The 16,918-nt window shown below is 44.2% G+C and overlaps 2 protein-coding genes across 2 annotated transcripts in view; one reads left to right on the top strand and one right to left on the bottom strand.

Annotated features, from left to right (window-relative positions):
- ccdc80 (coiled-coil domain containing 80) overlaps positions 1 to 8,762 on the top strand; it is a 19,640-nt gene extending 10,878 nt beyond the window's left edge. The window contains exons 4-7 of the mRNA XM_076263275.1: positions 738 to 889; positions 1,378 to 1,481; positions 6,289 to 6,372; positions 7,996 to 8,762. Coding sequence (XP_076119390.1) covers positions 738 to 889; positions 1,378 to 1,481; positions 6,289 to 6,372; positions 7,996 to 8,318 — 663 coding nt within the window. The 3' untranslated portion in view covers positions 8,319 to 8,762. The remainder of the gene's footprint in view (positions 1 to 737; positions 890 to 1,377; positions 1,482 to 6,288; positions 6,373 to 7,995) is intronic.
- A 367-nt stretch (positions 8,763 to 9,129) lies between these two features.
- slc35a5 (solute carrier family 35 member A5) lies at positions 9,130 to 16,344 on the bottom strand. The gene is made up of 7 exons (XM_076263300.1): positions 16,270 to 16,344; positions 15,140 to 15,356; positions 14,873 to 14,971; positions 14,253 to 14,386; positions 13,964 to 14,031; positions 12,984 to 13,761; positions 9,130 to 10,053 (listed from the first exon to the last, which is right to left on the bottom strand). The coding sequence occupies exons 2-7, from the start codon at positions 15,294 to 15,296 to the stop codon at positions 9,985 to 9,987; spliced, it is 1,305 nt and encodes a 434-aa protein (XP_076119415.1). The 5' UTR covers positions 15,297 to 15,356; positions 16,270 to 16,344; the 3' UTR covers positions 9,130 to 9,984.
- Between the last annotated feature and the right edge of the window lie 574 nt (positions 16,345 to 16,918).

Below are 16,918 nucleotides of genomic sequence, written 5' to 3'. Positions count from 1 at the left end.
GATTACATATAATTTAATTTTATTGAATTTTTTTCCTAAATAATATAATTCAGTATTATTGTTTGGAATTATTTCATATTATTATTTGGTGAGAGAAACTCATTTGTGGACATGTCAGATAGACCTTAATGATTTGTGGGTGACAAACTGACCCCATCCCACGTCTGCACATCTATCTCTCTTTCTGTTGTTCTCTTTCTCTCTCTCTCCTTATCTCTCCATGTCTCTCCTTTCTTTCTCTCCCTCTCTCCTCTCTTTCTCTCCCTGTCTCATTATCTCTCCATGTCTCTCCTCCTCTCTTAGCTGGAAATCCATCCACGCACAGTCCAAAACATTGTCCGGCGGTCTGACCATAGCTTTTTACAGTGTCTGAGCATTCATCCACTGCTCTAATGGGCCTTAGTATCTCATAAAGGCCTGATTCAAAGTCACGATGTAGACCAGAGGAATGCTCCAGGAACTCGGAGCAACTCAGACGGCCGACTGCAGTTGCTTTGGAAACTTTACTGAAGTGCCATGTTTGTTGAGGTTTCTGTGCGAGCCAGAAAAAAAAAGATGTTTAGCATTCTTGTGACTAGCCTTGGCAAGGCAGCAACCAAGTCACACATAGCATAAGGTTTCAGCCCGGTCCAGGGTTTGTTTATTTATTCTACACAGTGTGTAGAAACCAAGCTCAGATGACATAGTTGCTGATAGTGCTCATAGTCTCTTGACGTTCACATAACTTGTCCTTCCAGCAATTCTACGAAGTGCCCATAGCCATGAAGGCAGTGTTTGACTACTTGGACACGTTCGCCTCACGGGTCCGTGAGATGGAGCAGCAGAAGCGCGATGGAGTGGTGTGCAAGAAAGAGGACAAACCCAGATCATTGGAGAACTTCCTTTCAAGGTACAAGAGAGATGTGTTGCACTGAAAGCATATGTTAAAAAAATGGGGGTGGGGGGGGGGGCACATCCACACCACCCAAATTTATGATCCATCACCTAATTTTATTTTTCTAATTCCTCATACATCTGTTATATTGCTCTTATTCGTTGTTATGATGCCTGTTAAAGGCGTTTTATAGCTTTTGTTTGGCACGGCAAGTGGCTGGGGGATCATAATGCACACGCTCATCCAACAGCTGGGGCCCTCGTCTGGGACTTGGATTAATCAAATCCATTTTCTTCCCCCTGTAAAATGTCAAAAACAGAATTTCCCGGTGATTCAATAAAACTTCCATTTAACCCAAAACTGGATCTCAGCACTGTGCCTATTACTCAGTTATTTATTAAATGCAATAAACTGCTCAAACTTACGAGAAGGTTAGCAGGGTCGATGTGAATTTCAGTACATTTCTGTGGTGACCCACACACGCTCGGCCTGTGTGTTTGCAGGTTCCGGTGGCGGCGGAGGCTCTTTGTCATATCGGCTCCTAACGATGAGGAATGGGCCTACCAGCAGCAGCTGTATGCACTGACCAGCCAAGCCTGCAACCTGGGTGAGCAGAGCACACACTCCACCAATCACAGCCAGATAAAGAGCGCAGTCTACACAGTTCACCAATGACAGCACACAACTGAAACACAACAAATGTGGTAGTAAGGTCATTGTGTCACTCCACCAATCACAACCAGATTAAAGAGCGCACTCTACACAGTTCACCAATCACAACACAAAACTGAAACACAACAAATGTGGTATCGTAACACCCCCAATTATCACCACTTTTGTTCAGAAATTCTAAAACAACAATGTTTTTTAACACTTCAAAATAACATTTGCTAAATGAACCTTACATTTTTCAGTAGCCATAGGTGTGTAGATTTGAACAAAATCTGGTTTGGTTCTTAACGGGAGCATTTACTGCCTGAAATATCCGATTTTGTTTACCACGCTCTGAGTTATAGTGCTGGCCTGATGGGTCGCCTATTTACGCCGTTTCAACGGCACATGAACGGTTAGACCGAGAATTCTCGTCATGAAATTCAAATTCCACTGGAGCTCCAAGCAGTTGTGTACACGCAGCCTTACAACACTGTTTACAGCTCTTCGAGTCACGGTAAAATGTCATTTTTGGTACATAGCTAATTTAGATACACCTATTGTGTGGGTGGTTGCGTTTCTATAGGAGTCCGCCGTCTTGGTTTGTATAAAAAGGGATATTAAGTGACACATACACGCAAGACGGCGGATATACAGGACCGACGGTAATAAGGGGAGTTCCGATAGTACGGTGTCACTCTCTTCACACTCTATTTCTGATATTTCAGAGGTGGGTAAACTGTGTTTACTTGCGCCTCCACTACATCCCTGGTAGTAAGGTCATTGTGTCACTCTCTTCAAATGCCCTTGTTGCTTGTGGCAGCACCCTCTGATGACAAAATTTGGATCACTCTGATTGTAGCGGACCCTCTTGTACTAGCAGACATATAAAGTAGAATTACTATAGACAGTATGGACCAATGAGGGAGAATTTCATCCACCTGGACTACAGTTTACTTCTGAGCAGCTGTGCCCTGAATCTGCAGAGGACACTCACAGAAACCCAGCGACCATGTAATGTGGTTTTCAGGTCAAAGCCATTCATCTCTCTAACATGGACTATTCCTCCTCCTAAATCCTCTTCTCAGTTTGATGGCCTTGGGAAAATAATGAAGGGAAATGACTGAATCATACCAAGACCAACATAACTGAGGCATAAAGTTCTAAACACCAGGGACTGGAAGGCTGTCATCATGTTCCCAGTGCAATCTCTATTAGAAGTGACTGAATGTGGCTGAATGTCATTGTGTCTTAACAAGCCTAGTGAAGCCAATAAGGACTGGCTAGGGTTTATTTATCCCCATGAAAGAGGAGATAAATTTATATGAAGAGCCATGTATTTAGTACTTAGTAAGTATATGGAATTCATTTGAGTTCAAATGATTTCATAGTTGTGACTGATATTACAATGATAATGAGAAATGATTTACATTTGATCCCAGCTAAAGCTATGTAAGCACACCCACACAAACATTATGAACAAGAAACTCACAGACTTGGCAACACAACAGTGTATGCATGCACACACCCGCACATCTCTGCAGATATCTCTTTCCGTGTATCGCCGCACAAGCAAAGCTGTGTTAGATCAACTCACAGATCAGACAACAAATCCTATTCAATTCAATTGTCAGTCAATGTGGACAAATATAATCCAGTGGTAATTGAAACCAGGCTATAATAATCATGGTTAACACAAGACCAGACATTGTAAATCTCAGATAGAAAGCCAGGGGTTTTCCCTTTATTACTCCTAAAAGACAATAGCGCTGGCAAATGCTGATGTGAGAGCTAAGTGTCAGTCTGCAGGCACCAGCAGGGACCCTCAGTCAATGTTGCTGTTGCTGTGTGTGTGTGTGTGTGTGTGTGTGTGTGTGTGTGTGTGTGTGTGTGTGTATGTGTGCAATGTGTGTGTGTGTGTGTGTGTGTGTGTGTGTGTGTGTGTGTGTGTGTGTGTATGTGTGTGTGTGTGTGTGTGTGTGTGTGTGTGTGTGTGTGTGTGTGTGTGTGTGTGTGTGTGTGTGTGTGTGTGTGTGTGTGTTTCTTTCCTCCTCTCCCTTCCCTTAGCGCCCCTGACAGTCACATAACTCAAAATGAGCATGACTCCAATGACATAGTAAAAATCGCCTAGTAAAACTCATGAGTGCCTGACAGATGATGAGCACACTTGGGACTGTCTCAGTTCCGTGTTAGACGCACACAGATGAGACACTTTCTACGTGTCATTCTGCTTTTTTTGTTTTTTTTGTTTTTTTCGCTCTCCCTCTCTTTTTGGCTTGGCGTTGAAGGATCCACACCCTTTCAATCACAGGTCTGCACACAGTGACTGACCATGCGTCTGTGTGATGATCTCAGGCTGAGGTCTAGTATGCTATTGTGAAGGTTAAGATGGTCAGTTGGCCACTGGCGCAGTGCAATAAGGACATGCTATGGGAGAACATGAGGTGTCTGAGATATTCCCTGGAGTAGCAATTGTCTTTCCCATCACTGGGATTGATGTGTTTGGAGATTGTTTCTGTCAAACAGAGAGACAGAGAGTAATGCGGTGATGTGGAGATGGTGAATGACCTTGTCTTGTTCCAGTGTTTAGCTTGAGTAAAAGAGAGTGAGAGAGAGTTTTCTGCGCTAGTTGACATGGAACAATACGCCCATGTACATTCTTTGTCTGTCACTATGCTGTTTAGAACAGGCTTTTTGAGAGTTGTTTCAGATGGAAGATCTTGCTTTTGGAGGCTTTTCTTTTATCTGCCAATAACGTGTAGCACATCCCATTGTTATCGTCTCATCTGGTATTGATGTTCCTCCAAAACTGCCATTAACATGCCGTCAAAACCACCATTTGTTTCTGCAAAATCTCAGGCATTCTTCAGTCTCTAAGTCGTTGCGGAGTCAGAGAGGTTATGATTGGCTCAGCCTCCGCTCCGTTTTACATGCCTCAGTTTGGCGGCGCCGGCGCCACGGCACATCCGTCCACCACAATGTTTTGTTGCTTGGCGTGCGCTTTGTGAACTTCATCATTTCCCATGAGCTCGTGCCGTGTCTCCTCTGATGAGAACCAGAATCAGAACTAGAACCAGCGCAACTCATGGCAAAGCCAACGTGGCCACATTCCCTGGCAAGTACCGTAACCTTTTTACGGATCTCACAATTAAATCAGAAACAGTTTAATGGGCGGTAAATGATTTCAAGTGGAGAGGGAAATAAAAAACTTCAGAAATCGTTTGCTCTGGCTCAGATATGTTTACCTATGTTGATTGGGCTTTGTGTCTGTGTGTTTTGTTTGGTCTAGTTCTGAGTGAGGTGTTTACCTGTGTTGATTGGGCTTTGTGTCTGTGTGTTTTGTTTGGTCTAGTTCTGAGTGAGGTGTTTACCTGTGCTGATTGGGCTTTGTGTCTGTGTGTTTTGTTTGGTCTAGTTCTGAGTGAGGTGTTTACCTGTGTTGATTGGGCTTTGTGTCTGTGTGTTTTGTTTGGTCTAGTTCTGAGTGAGGTGTTTACCTGTGCTGATTGGGCTTTGTGTCTGTGTGTTTTGTTTGGTCTAGTTCTGAGTGAGGTGTTTACCTGTGTTGATTGGGCTTTGTGTCTGTGTGTTTTGTTTGGTCTAGTTCTGAGTGAGGTGTTTACCTGTGCTGATTGGGCTTTGTGTCTGTGTGTTTTGTTTGGTCTAGTTCTGAGTGAGGTGTTTACCTGTGCTGATTGAGCTTTGTGTCTGTGTGTTTTGTTTGGTCTAGTTCTGAGTGAGGTGTTTACCTGTGCTGATTGGGCTTTGTGTCTGTGTGTTTTGTTTGGTCTAGTTCTGAGTGAGGTGTTTACCTGTGCTGATTGGGCTTTGTGTCTGTGTGTTTTGTTTGGTCTAGTTCTGAGTGAGGTGTTTACCTGTGCTGATTGGGCTTTGTGTCTGTGTGTTTTGTTTGGTCTAGTTCTGAGTGAGGTGTTTACCTGTGCTGATTGGGCTTTGTGTCTGTGTGTTTTGTTTGGTCTAGTTCTGAGTGAGGTGTTTACCTGTGCTGATTGAGCTTTGTGTCTGTGTGTTTTGTTTGGTCTAGTTCTGAGTGAGGTGTTTACCTGTGCTGATTGGGCTTTGTGTCTGTGTGTTTTGTTTGGTCTAGTTCTGAGTGAGGTGTTTACCTGTGCTGATTGGGCTTTGTGTCTGTGTGTTTTGTTTGGTCTAGTTCTGAGTGAGGTGTTTACCTGTGCTGATTGGGCTTTGTGTCTGTGTGTTTTGTTTGGTCTAGTTCTGAGTGAGGTGTTTACCTGTGCTGATTGGGCTTTGTGTCTGTGTGTTTTGTTTGGTCTAGTTCTGAGTGAGGTGTTTACCTGTGCTGATTGGGCTTTGTGTCTGTGTGTTTTGTTTGGTCTAGTTCTGAGTGAGGTGTTTACCTGTGCTGATTGGGCTTTGTGTCTGTGTGTTTTGTTTGGTCTAGTTCTGAGTGAGGTGTTTACCTGTGCTGACTGGGCTTTGTGTCTGTGTGTTTTGTTTGGTCTAGTTCTGAGTGAGGTGTTTACCTGTGCTGATTGAACTATGTTCAATAAAAACTATGAGTTTTATTTTGTTCTGTTTATTTACTGACGTTTTGGCAGACAGCCCCTTCCTCAGGATTCATTAAATGAGAGTGCACTGGTTTAAATAGACCGTTTTTGGTAGGTCCACCAAAAGCAGGCAATTAGACTTCAAAACAGTTGTGTAATTGTGTTGGTTCTGTTCTGTTCTGTTCTGTGCTGATCGCTCCCTGTGCCGGTTTTGTTGTTTTGTTTTCCCGTCAGGCTTGAGGCACATCTCCATACTGAAGCTGGTGGGCACTGAAGCGGCAGACATGGGTGGAGTCCTGGAGCTGTACCCAATCAACGGTAAGAGTCACAGCGTCACTCAGCCAGTTAGCCAAGGGTCAATGTCAGGGTTATAAAACCAACTTGCCTGGAATATATTGAGAAATCAAAACATTCTATGTGGTAAATTCACTTTGGATGGCATTGTCTACATGATAGGTTATACAAACTGGAAAATAACATAATCTTTGAAGTAGTTCAACAATACAATTTTAAGATTTCATGAAATGATAGTAAACTCACTCTGGATGCCATTGTCTACATGATAGGTTATAAGAACGGGAAAATAACATAATCTTTGAAGTAGTTCAACCATACAATTTTAAGATTTCATGAAATGACAGGGGAGTCATGCTAGATTAGTGTTGGGACTCACATGGTTAGCAGGGCTGTGACATTTTTCTCTACCTCACTTGCATCATGTACAGTATCTTGTCAAGTTGCCATGGAAGCTTGCCTCTAGCTTCCACTGCAACTTGAAAATTCCCGTTTTTTATTACATGGTGCATGTGAGTGAACTTCTCCGGAGGGATAGAGCTCACTCAGCTTCAAAGGCTTCCCATGGATCCCCCTGTGGTCTCCATTTTTAGAATAGCTCTCCCAAAGACAGAGAGTAGTAGGCGGTGTGTCCAGTATTTCTGTAGCACCCTGTCCCAGACGTCCGAAACAGAAAGCATCCACTCTGCCTCCGTAATGAATAAGCAAAGGTTCCAAATCTCTGAATATGCTCGGAAGGTTTCTGAGCAATAAGCACTTCAAATAAACAGGACAGTTTTTTTTTTTTTTTTGCTCAGGCACAAATGCAGCCGAATGAGCCAGGTGTCTCTGGGGCTTTTGGGGCTCCTCCCAAATGCTTGTGTTGAGGGAAAAATTAGAGCGTCCGTCTCTCTGCGGTGTTGACATTGGCTGGCCTTGTCCAGCTGGCCAACTTTTCTCTACAGCAGGTAGTCTCCTCCTTTTGCTGCTGCTGCCCCATGTACTGCTCCACCTACAACACATGAGTGGTCTCTCTCTCTCTCACTCTCTCTCTGTCTCACACTCTCTCTTTGTCCCACACACTCTCTCTCTCGCTCTCTCTCCTTGGGAAAGCAGTTGAGGGATCACACATAGAAATAATATTTTGAAACATGAAATGTTTTTCATAAAAAATGGAAAGAGGATGTGAAGTTTACATATTTTCCAGCAATGTCAAAAACCGCAGACGCTTGGGCTGTGCTTGTGCAGCTGCCAGTTCACGTGTGTGTGTGTGTGTTTCAAAGGCTGCATCAGAAATGTCTCTGAGCTCGCCCCTCTGATAGATCAAACGTCGACTTGTTCTAAGAAACAGGATTAGGAGTGCTGACTTAAGAAGCCACCACAAAAAAGAACACTTTCATTCCCCCACCCTTCTCTCTCTCTCCCTTTTCCCCACCTCCACCCAAAAGAGACTCAGGCCCACAACAGGCCTTTAAGCATTACCTGAAATTCTCTCAAATCTGTCTTGCTTTTACAAGGAGGCCTATGAAAGCCTAGGCAAATCTCAAGTGAGAACGCCCTCCTGATAGGGAGTGTTGAGGTAGGCTAGCTTCCCCCAAGTGTAGATCTAGAGTTGAGTGGACCTCCACCATCCCACAACCCCTCTCTCTCTTTCTCTTTATTCCCCAGGCTCGGCCACAGTGGATCGGGAGGGACTGTCGGCCACACTAGTGCGGGACATCCGCAACTACTTCCAGGTCAGCCCGGAGTATTTCTCCATGCTCCTGGTGGGCAAGGACGGCAACGTGAAGTCCTGGTACCCCTCGCCCATGTGGTCCATGGCCATCATTTACGACCTGATTGACTCCATGCAGCTGCGGCGCCAGGAGATGGCCATCCAGCAGTCGCTGGGCATGCGCTGCCCGGAGGACGAGTACGGCGGCTACGGTTACCATCACCATGGCTACCACGACGGCTACCAGGAAGGTTATCATCAAGGATATGGCTATTAAAGAGGGGAAAGGGAGAGCTGTTAATGCTTTCCATGTTGTGTATGTAGCATGCGGACAGGGCTGTGGTGCTACTTTGATGCTCGCCACTGTCACGTCACATTACTTCCTGTTTCTGCATTTTTAAATCCTGTCACAGCTGACTTGCGTTGGAACACCGCTTCATTCTCTCATACAGTTGTGTTCTTATTCTATCAACCTCCTGCGGACAGGTATGGATGTCTCTTTTTGTAGATAAGAACAAAAAAAAATATTAAAAAGTTATGTATGGTTTGTTTTGTTTTGTATTTATTGTTGGTTGTGAATTTGAGATGTGTCTGAAGGTCACAATCAGTTGTCTCTTGAAGAGGGCTCATAAACCTTTGTTTTGTCTATTGTAAAGATTACATAATGTTCTTATTTATATGCAGCTCTGCTATAAGGACAATAAAGTCAATTTATTACCAATCCTATTGTGACTGTTGTTTTTCCCTAAGCTGAAGACATTGACACATTTTGTGTTGAAAAATTCAGAGGAGGAACATTTTAAAATCTCCACTGAGAATGACAATTTTATATCGCATTACTTGAGATCCAACGTTCATTTCTGACACTCTAGCGCCCTCTGGTGCCTTGTCATTGGCTCTCTTTGCCAATTGATTGTCACAGAATATATCTAACATGGGAATGTTTTTATAAATATAATAATGATAATAATAATAAAGCATATTAATACAATTGAATGGCTAGTGGTTGATCATGTTTGCATTAAGACTTATTCATGAATTAGTAGGATAGAAAACATGACTATATATAAACATACTGTACACTGAGATTTCATTTCAATATTCATTTATTCTGCTTTTCAGCCATTAAAACCATACAATTGTGGCAATATGTCCTGACATAACACCCCTGGCGATTGTTACATTCAGTAGGTTTAATTTGTGCTTTTTGTAAGGTATCTACACAAAGAAACCATGAAAACGAGTATCAAAAAGAGATCAATAATGCTTACTACGAATGACAGGCTTCAAGAGTTTCACTGATTTAAACAAACAGGCACTGAACAAGGTATTTGTGGATATGAATAATGGAAATGTTAATAGAGCTTAAAAATATACACACATGGCACCATGGTGCAGTGGTAATTTGTAATGATGTCATATATAAAGTAAGCTATTTGCTCCAAAATTGTTAAGTAAACTGAAGCCTTTTTCATACAAACATTCAAATAATTTAGCGTAATTATAGCATGTTCCACACAACCATTTATGCAGTTTTAAAACAGTAATGATATCATCCCTTTGTCCTATTTCATGAAGCCTTTGGGGGGTCAATGCAGTTCATTGTTCCCTCGCCTCAAACACACCAAATTCAATTATGGCTATTCTACTCACACACCCACACATTAGACTCAGGTTATTCACCACCACCACACACGCACGCACGCACGCACACACACACACAATTATTCTCTAACCATATAATTTTGTAAACCAAGCATTATGTACAGGCACTTTCCTGAATAATTTACAACACGATAACCACCACTGAGCTTGATTACCCCAGGAGAAGCTGGTAACAGGGAGGTAGAGGGCTCCCACAGAAAGGTCCATTACATCCCCCACGTCTGTCTGTGTCTGTCAGAGAGAGAGACTCAGTCCTCCGTGTTACCATCTTACGTCTGCTAGAGAGACTCTTCTTCCGTGTCACTGTCAGTGTTGGGCTTGGTCAGCCTCTCGAGTTCCTCGCCATCCTGGACCACAAACACACGACACAAGAGAAGAAACCGGGGACACCAGTTTTAGGATCAGGTTGTAGATCAACAGTTGTACAGTGACACAGACTAGGGCCGGTTTCCCCATTCAAGGATTAGGCCTAGTCTAAGACTAAGAGAGAATGTCAATGAAAATCCCTTTTAGCTGAGTGCTAAGCTTTATCCATATAATAGAAAACGGCTGATATAGTTGAGGGGTCATTGGTAGCATGCTGCAGTGCAGTGATGGGGAAGTGACACGTCTCTGGATGGACGAGCTGTGTTTTTCCCACTCGTGCAGAATTTGAAAAAGGAACCATGAGCTGTGGAGGAGGATGTGTGAAGGCACATTGTGGGGTGTGGAGGAGGATGTGTGAAGGCACATTGTGGGGTGTGGGAGACAGCAGGTGTGCTCGGGAGCGAGGCTCCAGGCTGGGAGTACTAGGTGATGTGTTGTGGGCCAATGACAGGAGTGCTAGGTGATGTGTTGTGGGCCAATGACAGGAGTGCTAGGTGATGTGTTGTGGGCCAATGACAGGAGTGCTAGGTGATGTGTTGTGGGCCAATGACTGTAGAGTACTTGGACACTGTGACGTCATGCACTAACGCTCTGAGCAAATGAAGCCAAAATGAATTGGTTGGCCATTTCCTGTGCAGAATATCTGCTTTTTTTTTTTTTAGCCAGAGCATATAAAGTGAACAGAAAATCTAATCAAAATTACATTGGCTAAATCTGCGCCATTTTGTTTTTTTAATTCCTTCAGATGGCTTCACTTCTGACTGAGTGACTACACCATACAATGAGTGCCCATTGTTTTTAGTCCAGTCACTGGTGTTATCAGAAGGGACAGCTGACAGTGGGACAGCACTTAGGTCTCCTCTAAAGCTCTTCATACCGGACACATCCTACTGGGCCCAAGCGATGTGGATAATCACAAAGCCAGCCCGGTTTCCTGTCTCTTAATATCACGCTTACTGGTTTAAACCATCTGCGTCCGTGGCAAACTTGCATAACATCATGAGAAGAGGAAGCAGCCTTGGTCATGCACAGAAGAGCTGAGTAGAGCAGGGCGTTATACATTCCAAATTCCAAATGTTACTTTAACCCTTAGCAGCACACACAGAGCATGGGCAGGGTCTCATCACTCGGGTTTGGAGTTACGGTTGCGCATGACAATCGCTAAGTTTCAGTTTGAATCAACCCAAAAATCAACAGAAATGACCTCGATGACCTGCGTGACACCCACTCAATTTAGCACTTTTGTGCATGACCTTGGCTTCGACCTTGCTGATTACATCACATTTCAAACATGAGTGGGCCGTCACGCAGTAGAGAAAGGTCACTGTAAAATCTGCAGCATACACCGAGTGTGTGAGCAGGGTCTCATGACTCTTGTGTTTGTTGGGGTTGTAGTTATGCTCGTGCATGGCAACCGTTAAATTAAGTTTAAAGCAAGAAAAATAAAGCAATGACCTTTATCTATTACCTGTGTGACACCAACTTAATTCAGCACTTTGTGCATGACCTTGTGATCACATCACATTTGGGCCAACGTGAGAAGCTAAATTCATTCTCCTCCCTCCCTTCCATGTAACCACACATTTACAATCCTGATATTATAAGCCCCTCTGGCCTGGCAATAACGCCATCTAGTAAACATACAAAAATGCCACAAGGACAGAGAGACTCTGTCTATGAACAGGAAAACCACATATAAATCACAGTCTCAGTTTCAGAGGGGCTGTCTGGGAGGGTGGGAGTTAAACACATACACACACACACACACACACACACACACACACACACACACACACACACACACACACACACACACACACACATCAACCAACATAATTAAATGAAGCCTCATTCAACTTGGAACACAAAGTGTACTGTTTTGCTCTCAACACAGTGAGCCACCATTTCAGCATGACAAGTAGAGAGAGAGAGAGGAGGACTTGCCTCAAAACATACTGCTGGGTTAGGAAAGAAAAGGAGTGAAAAAGGAGTGTTTGCCAGGTTTTCATGCGGCTTACAAATTACTTTTTTTCAAACTCCAGCCTCAAGGCCCCAGCATTTCCCTTTCACCCAAGCAGAACAATTAAAAAAGACAAGAAAAAAAAAAAAGTCTCCCTCCTACAGTTTCCAGCTAAGTTCCGCTACATAATAGCCATGTATGTATATGTTTGTCTGTCTCCAAGGCTAAACAAGGAGCCTATACAGGGCTCACAGAAGACTACCAGGAGAGTTCAGACCACTCTGTCTCTGGCTGCAACAAGCGTGCATCCATTGGCCATAATGAGATCAGTCAAGGTAACCTGGGGCGGGTGCGAAATTGTGCTTTCACTAAGAGACTTTCTAAGGTTTCTTTCCTGTCATCCCCAAAATGAGATTACATTTAGTCAAGAGACCTGGCGTCGCTCACAGAGAGCCACTTGTGCATGTGTGTGTGTGTGTGTGTGTGTGTGTGTGTGTGTGTGTGTGTGTGTGTTAAAAATCAAACCGCCTGCAGCTCTTTCACAACTTCATTCATATCCAGTGAGAGAGGTCATTCTTCTCTTCCCACCATTTCCTTTTAGGTGTTCTTAAAATGTTTGTTTTCGTGTGTGTGTGTGTGTGTGTGTGTGTGTGTGTGTGTGTGAGAGAGAGAGATTCTCTGGACCCCTTCATCAGCTCTCCACTCATAATTGTCAGTGTGAATGTTCTGTGTGTGTGTGTGTGTGTGTGTGTGTGTGTGTGTGTGAGTCTGTATGAGCGAAACCTCAAAAATAAACAATTCCGCTGTGTGTGCGCAAGATAAATCCTCGTCCCCTAAACGACCCGTCAAAACACTTCCTCCTGACCTTCCGTCTCTTATTTTTTTTAAAAAACAACAACAAAAACAACAACAAAAACACCAGCACCAACATCACTGCTCATCACTGCTCACCCCTCGCGACCTCTCCAGCACCTCGCCGTTGAGCACGCGCAGTCTCTCGCGCTGCAGGGCGCACTCGGGGTCGGCCGTGCGGCTCGCGTGGTAGATGTAGATGGCCAGCAGCACCACGGGCGCCTGCAGGAAGAAGTCCACTGACGGCCGGAAGTCGAAGAGGAAAAGCGAGAGCGCGGTGACCAGCACCGTGGTGATCTGGCCCGTCAGCACGTGGAACATGTTGTCGCGGAACTTGAGGATGAAGGCCACCGAGAGGCCGAGCGCCGCCGTGACGACCACCAGCGCCGCCGAGAAGGCGTTGTGGCCGTGCAGCAGGCCGCAGTGCAGGATGACCGCGCGGTCCTCGGGCCGGAGGGTCAGTGCCAGGGCGTTGAAGAGCAGGCCGAACACGTACAGCTTGCCGTTCTGGATGAAGATGCTCTCGGTCAGCTGGTCGCCCTCCTTCAGGATCTTCTCGTTGTAGATGTTGGCCATGGACGACACGAAACACTGCACCAACAGGAACACGTATCCCAGGCCGAAGCGACGGAGGCGCCACGCCACCGTTTCGTTCCAGGCCGGGTCATCCGCGACGGTTGCGGCCAGGGTGTGGTTGCGGAGCTCCAGCTGCTGTTGAGTGAAGACCAGGCAGCTGTTGGAGGGGGTGGAGAGGGGGGAGACGTGCAGGCCGGGCACGGCGATGGCACGCTGGTTGTCCCCCGTGCCCATGGTTAGGGCCATGATGGACAGGAAGAGAATGACCAGGGCAGCCCACTGCACCCAGGACAAGCGCCTCCTGCAGGCAGACACGTGCAACAACTTCAGGTAAATTCCAACTCATGCCTGTTTGAAGGGTAAATTATGTGCATAATCTGTCAATCTCCAGAAGTACACTGAAGGAAAAAGTTTCTAAAGTCCAGTTGAGAGCAGACCCCACATACATTTACCATCATACAATCTACCCCAAACTCTTCTTATCTGATGTCAAAAGCACTTACTTCAGCACAATTCTAAACAGCACAGCTGTAGTCAGGATGACAACATTGGAAAACAACACTGCCATGGCCTAGGGAAGTGAACAAACAGATAAACAATCAATAACCAGTGCTGATATCACCTTGATACCACCTTGGCTTGATATGGTTGTACAAAATGTTGATAACAGTCACATTTCAAAAAACCTCTGTGAATGTGAAACAACAGTAACATCTTCATTAGCCATGTCTGCTGGATTTATGACAGCACTACAGTACAGCATTTCAACTATCAGTGTTAATGGAACCGTACGGGCTGGAGGTAGGTCATCACGTAGAAGATGATAAGGTTGTCCAGGAAATAGAGGAATGCTGGGACAGACCACTTCATGTAGCTGAGGAATGAGGAGCCGGAGGAGCAACACAGATCTCTGAACGATCTCTCCTCTACGGGAAGACAACAGGGACAAAAAAACAAGGGAGAGTTGGAGAGTGAGCCCACGCCACAACCACTGCACAACCAACTGGAGGGAAATGGGGTGTTATAGACCAAGTAATATAGACTACATTTGTGTGGCGACCACTACTGGGTAAGACTAAGAAAGAGTAGCAAATATAAATACAGTCTTAATAATCTAGTCAGACACTGAAATGGAATACATTATGACAACACATTATAACAATATATAACCAAAGTCTACTGAAATGAGCTTCACTTAAGCTTAAGTCAAAGGAAGTGTGCATATTTGTCACTGGAGTTCTAGAAATAGTCAAGAAAAGGTTACAATAGTTGTAAAGTTTTTATTCCATTATGCACCTTTAGTATTCTTCAATCCCTAACAGTGTAATTGCACAATTGTGCAATTTCTGTCATCTCTGACAGGCCAATTGTGAAATGTTTCACGCTCCCAGAACCACAGATTGGAAACTTACCTCGAATTATTACCCTCACAGACATGGCTAAGCAGAAGAGAAGTTTGATGGCCTCTGCTAACAGATTTACAGAAGCAGGAAGGAAGTCATACTTGTTCTCTGTGAAGGAAGACAATATAAACAATGTTGACAACAAACTAGAAATAACTTTTCATTTTTCTGTTTCACTGTAGGCTACTTTACAACTTAGAAGATACAGTGCAACCCTAAATATAACTTAGCCTACAAACCGGAAAAAGATGCCCTCTTTAAAAGCGATTAACTCACCTGAATTTGCAGAAAACTTGAGCAGCAGGATGCGACTGGTCCCCAACATGACAAACCCTAAGCCGAGGCCCAGGGTACGGGCAGAGGAGCGGGAACAACGCCATGCCCTCGGACAGCAGCTGCAGCAAGCGGGCGATGAGGAGGAATAGTGGGCCATGGTGAAGAGCCAAGCCTGGTTGTCCCGGTGGGCAGGCTGGATGAAGAATGTCACGACTCACTGGAAAAGAGAAACACTGCTTAATTCGTTAGGTAACTTTGTTAACAATGATGGGAAGCTTCTCCTTTAACTACTAGCATGGTCAACATGTGCAGTAACGCAAGTCAAAACAACGTTCACGTAGCCTACCATACAAGTATTGTTAATATTTTTTCTCGTTTGCCTAAGCCGTCTCCGGTCCCGAATTGCATCGTTGAACTACTGTATGCTTTGCTTCAGCTTCCGAATAACCGAAAGAAACGACCCATAGTGACAACTCCTGCTGTTAGGATAAGTCGTGAGCAGACAAAAGCTTTGAGTGGGAAAGGCTACAGTCTCTCTCCTGCATAGCAAACAGATTATTGAGTTAGCAGTAATTCTTGCTAACGTGGAGTGTTTACCAATTACAAACCACAAACAGACAAATTTCTCCGCAGGGTCAGGGAAATGCTGCATCAGTTGACACCATGATCACAGATCGTTACATTCTGACAGAGAGGCTAGATTTAATGTAACGTCAGAAACGCATCTCAAAACACCAATAAGTTAGCGTGTGCAATGTACCTAGGGAAGGAAGAAGCTGATGTTACTCCATTGACACAACAAACAGCTGTCATAGCCTAACAGTGACCATCATCAGAAGAGGAGGGGGAAATAATAAGAGTTGAACAGTCGAAACAGATAAGACATATCTCTGAAAAACCAGGTTCATGTTTTAGAAAGAGAATACAAAGTAACTTTAGTATATTGCAAGCTAACTATCATCAAGCTAAATACTCCAATTAGCCTAACTGTAAAATTCAGAAAACTGACAGCAGGGTAGGAATGTGTGTCAAGTAGCCTAAATTCTCACTCAGACGAATAATGTATCCGATTAAGGAAAAGTGATTATGTCTGAACATGAATATGTGGCAAATGAAATTATGCACATTACCTGGTTCCCCATGTTTGTTTTATTGTGCTAGATTGGCTTGATTTGGAACCTGCACCTTCCTGGGTAAAAGCTTACCACACATGCGCAGTATGAAATGCAATATCAACGTCATCACTTCTCTAGTGTGTTCAAGAGCGTAGAGATCAAAGTGTGCGTATGTGTGCGCAGATTGTGCTAAACTTTGACTATATGCGGTTGCGCTAGGTCACTTGTCACTGACATGTCAGAATATTTGGAAATACATTTAAAAAGGAAATAAAAGACAAAATTTGCTTTCCTGGTGTATGTAGGCTATTACAAATCAAAACAGATAAAAACACACATTGCAGTCACTGAGAAAAGTTCTTAGGATTTAAAAAACAAAACTATTCCAGACGTTTCCTGGGAGGGAAACATGTCCTACAGCTGTTTCCCCACCTCACAGTGGGGCATCTGGGAGACATTCCTCTGAGATTCTCAACTGTGAGCACAGCACACCTTCTGCGGATATTGACTTGTATAAACATCAAATAAGCAAAGAATGCAATATATTTGGCTTTTAATGACATGGCAACATGAAATGCCCCAGATCATAGGCGGTTGTACTAATATCAGGGATAGTCCTAGGCTACTAATATTTTTTTCTGAGCTGTGTTGAGCCTCTCTAGAG

Source organism: Alosa pseudoharengus, unplaced genomic scaffold (assembly GCF_046254945.1).
Source record: "Alosa pseudoharengus isolate Yale_2024_CS ecotype anadromous, Long Island Sound unplaced genomic scaffold, YU_APseudo_1.1 YU_APseudo_1.1_scf_3, whole genome shotgun sequence".
NCBI classification, from domain to species: domain Eukaryota; kingdom Metazoa; phylum Chordata; class Actinopteri; order Clupeiformes; family Clupeidae; genus Alosa; species Alosa pseudoharengus.
Note: the sequence above shows the minus strand (reverse complement) of the source record. Positions and strands in the feature narration are given on the sequence as shown.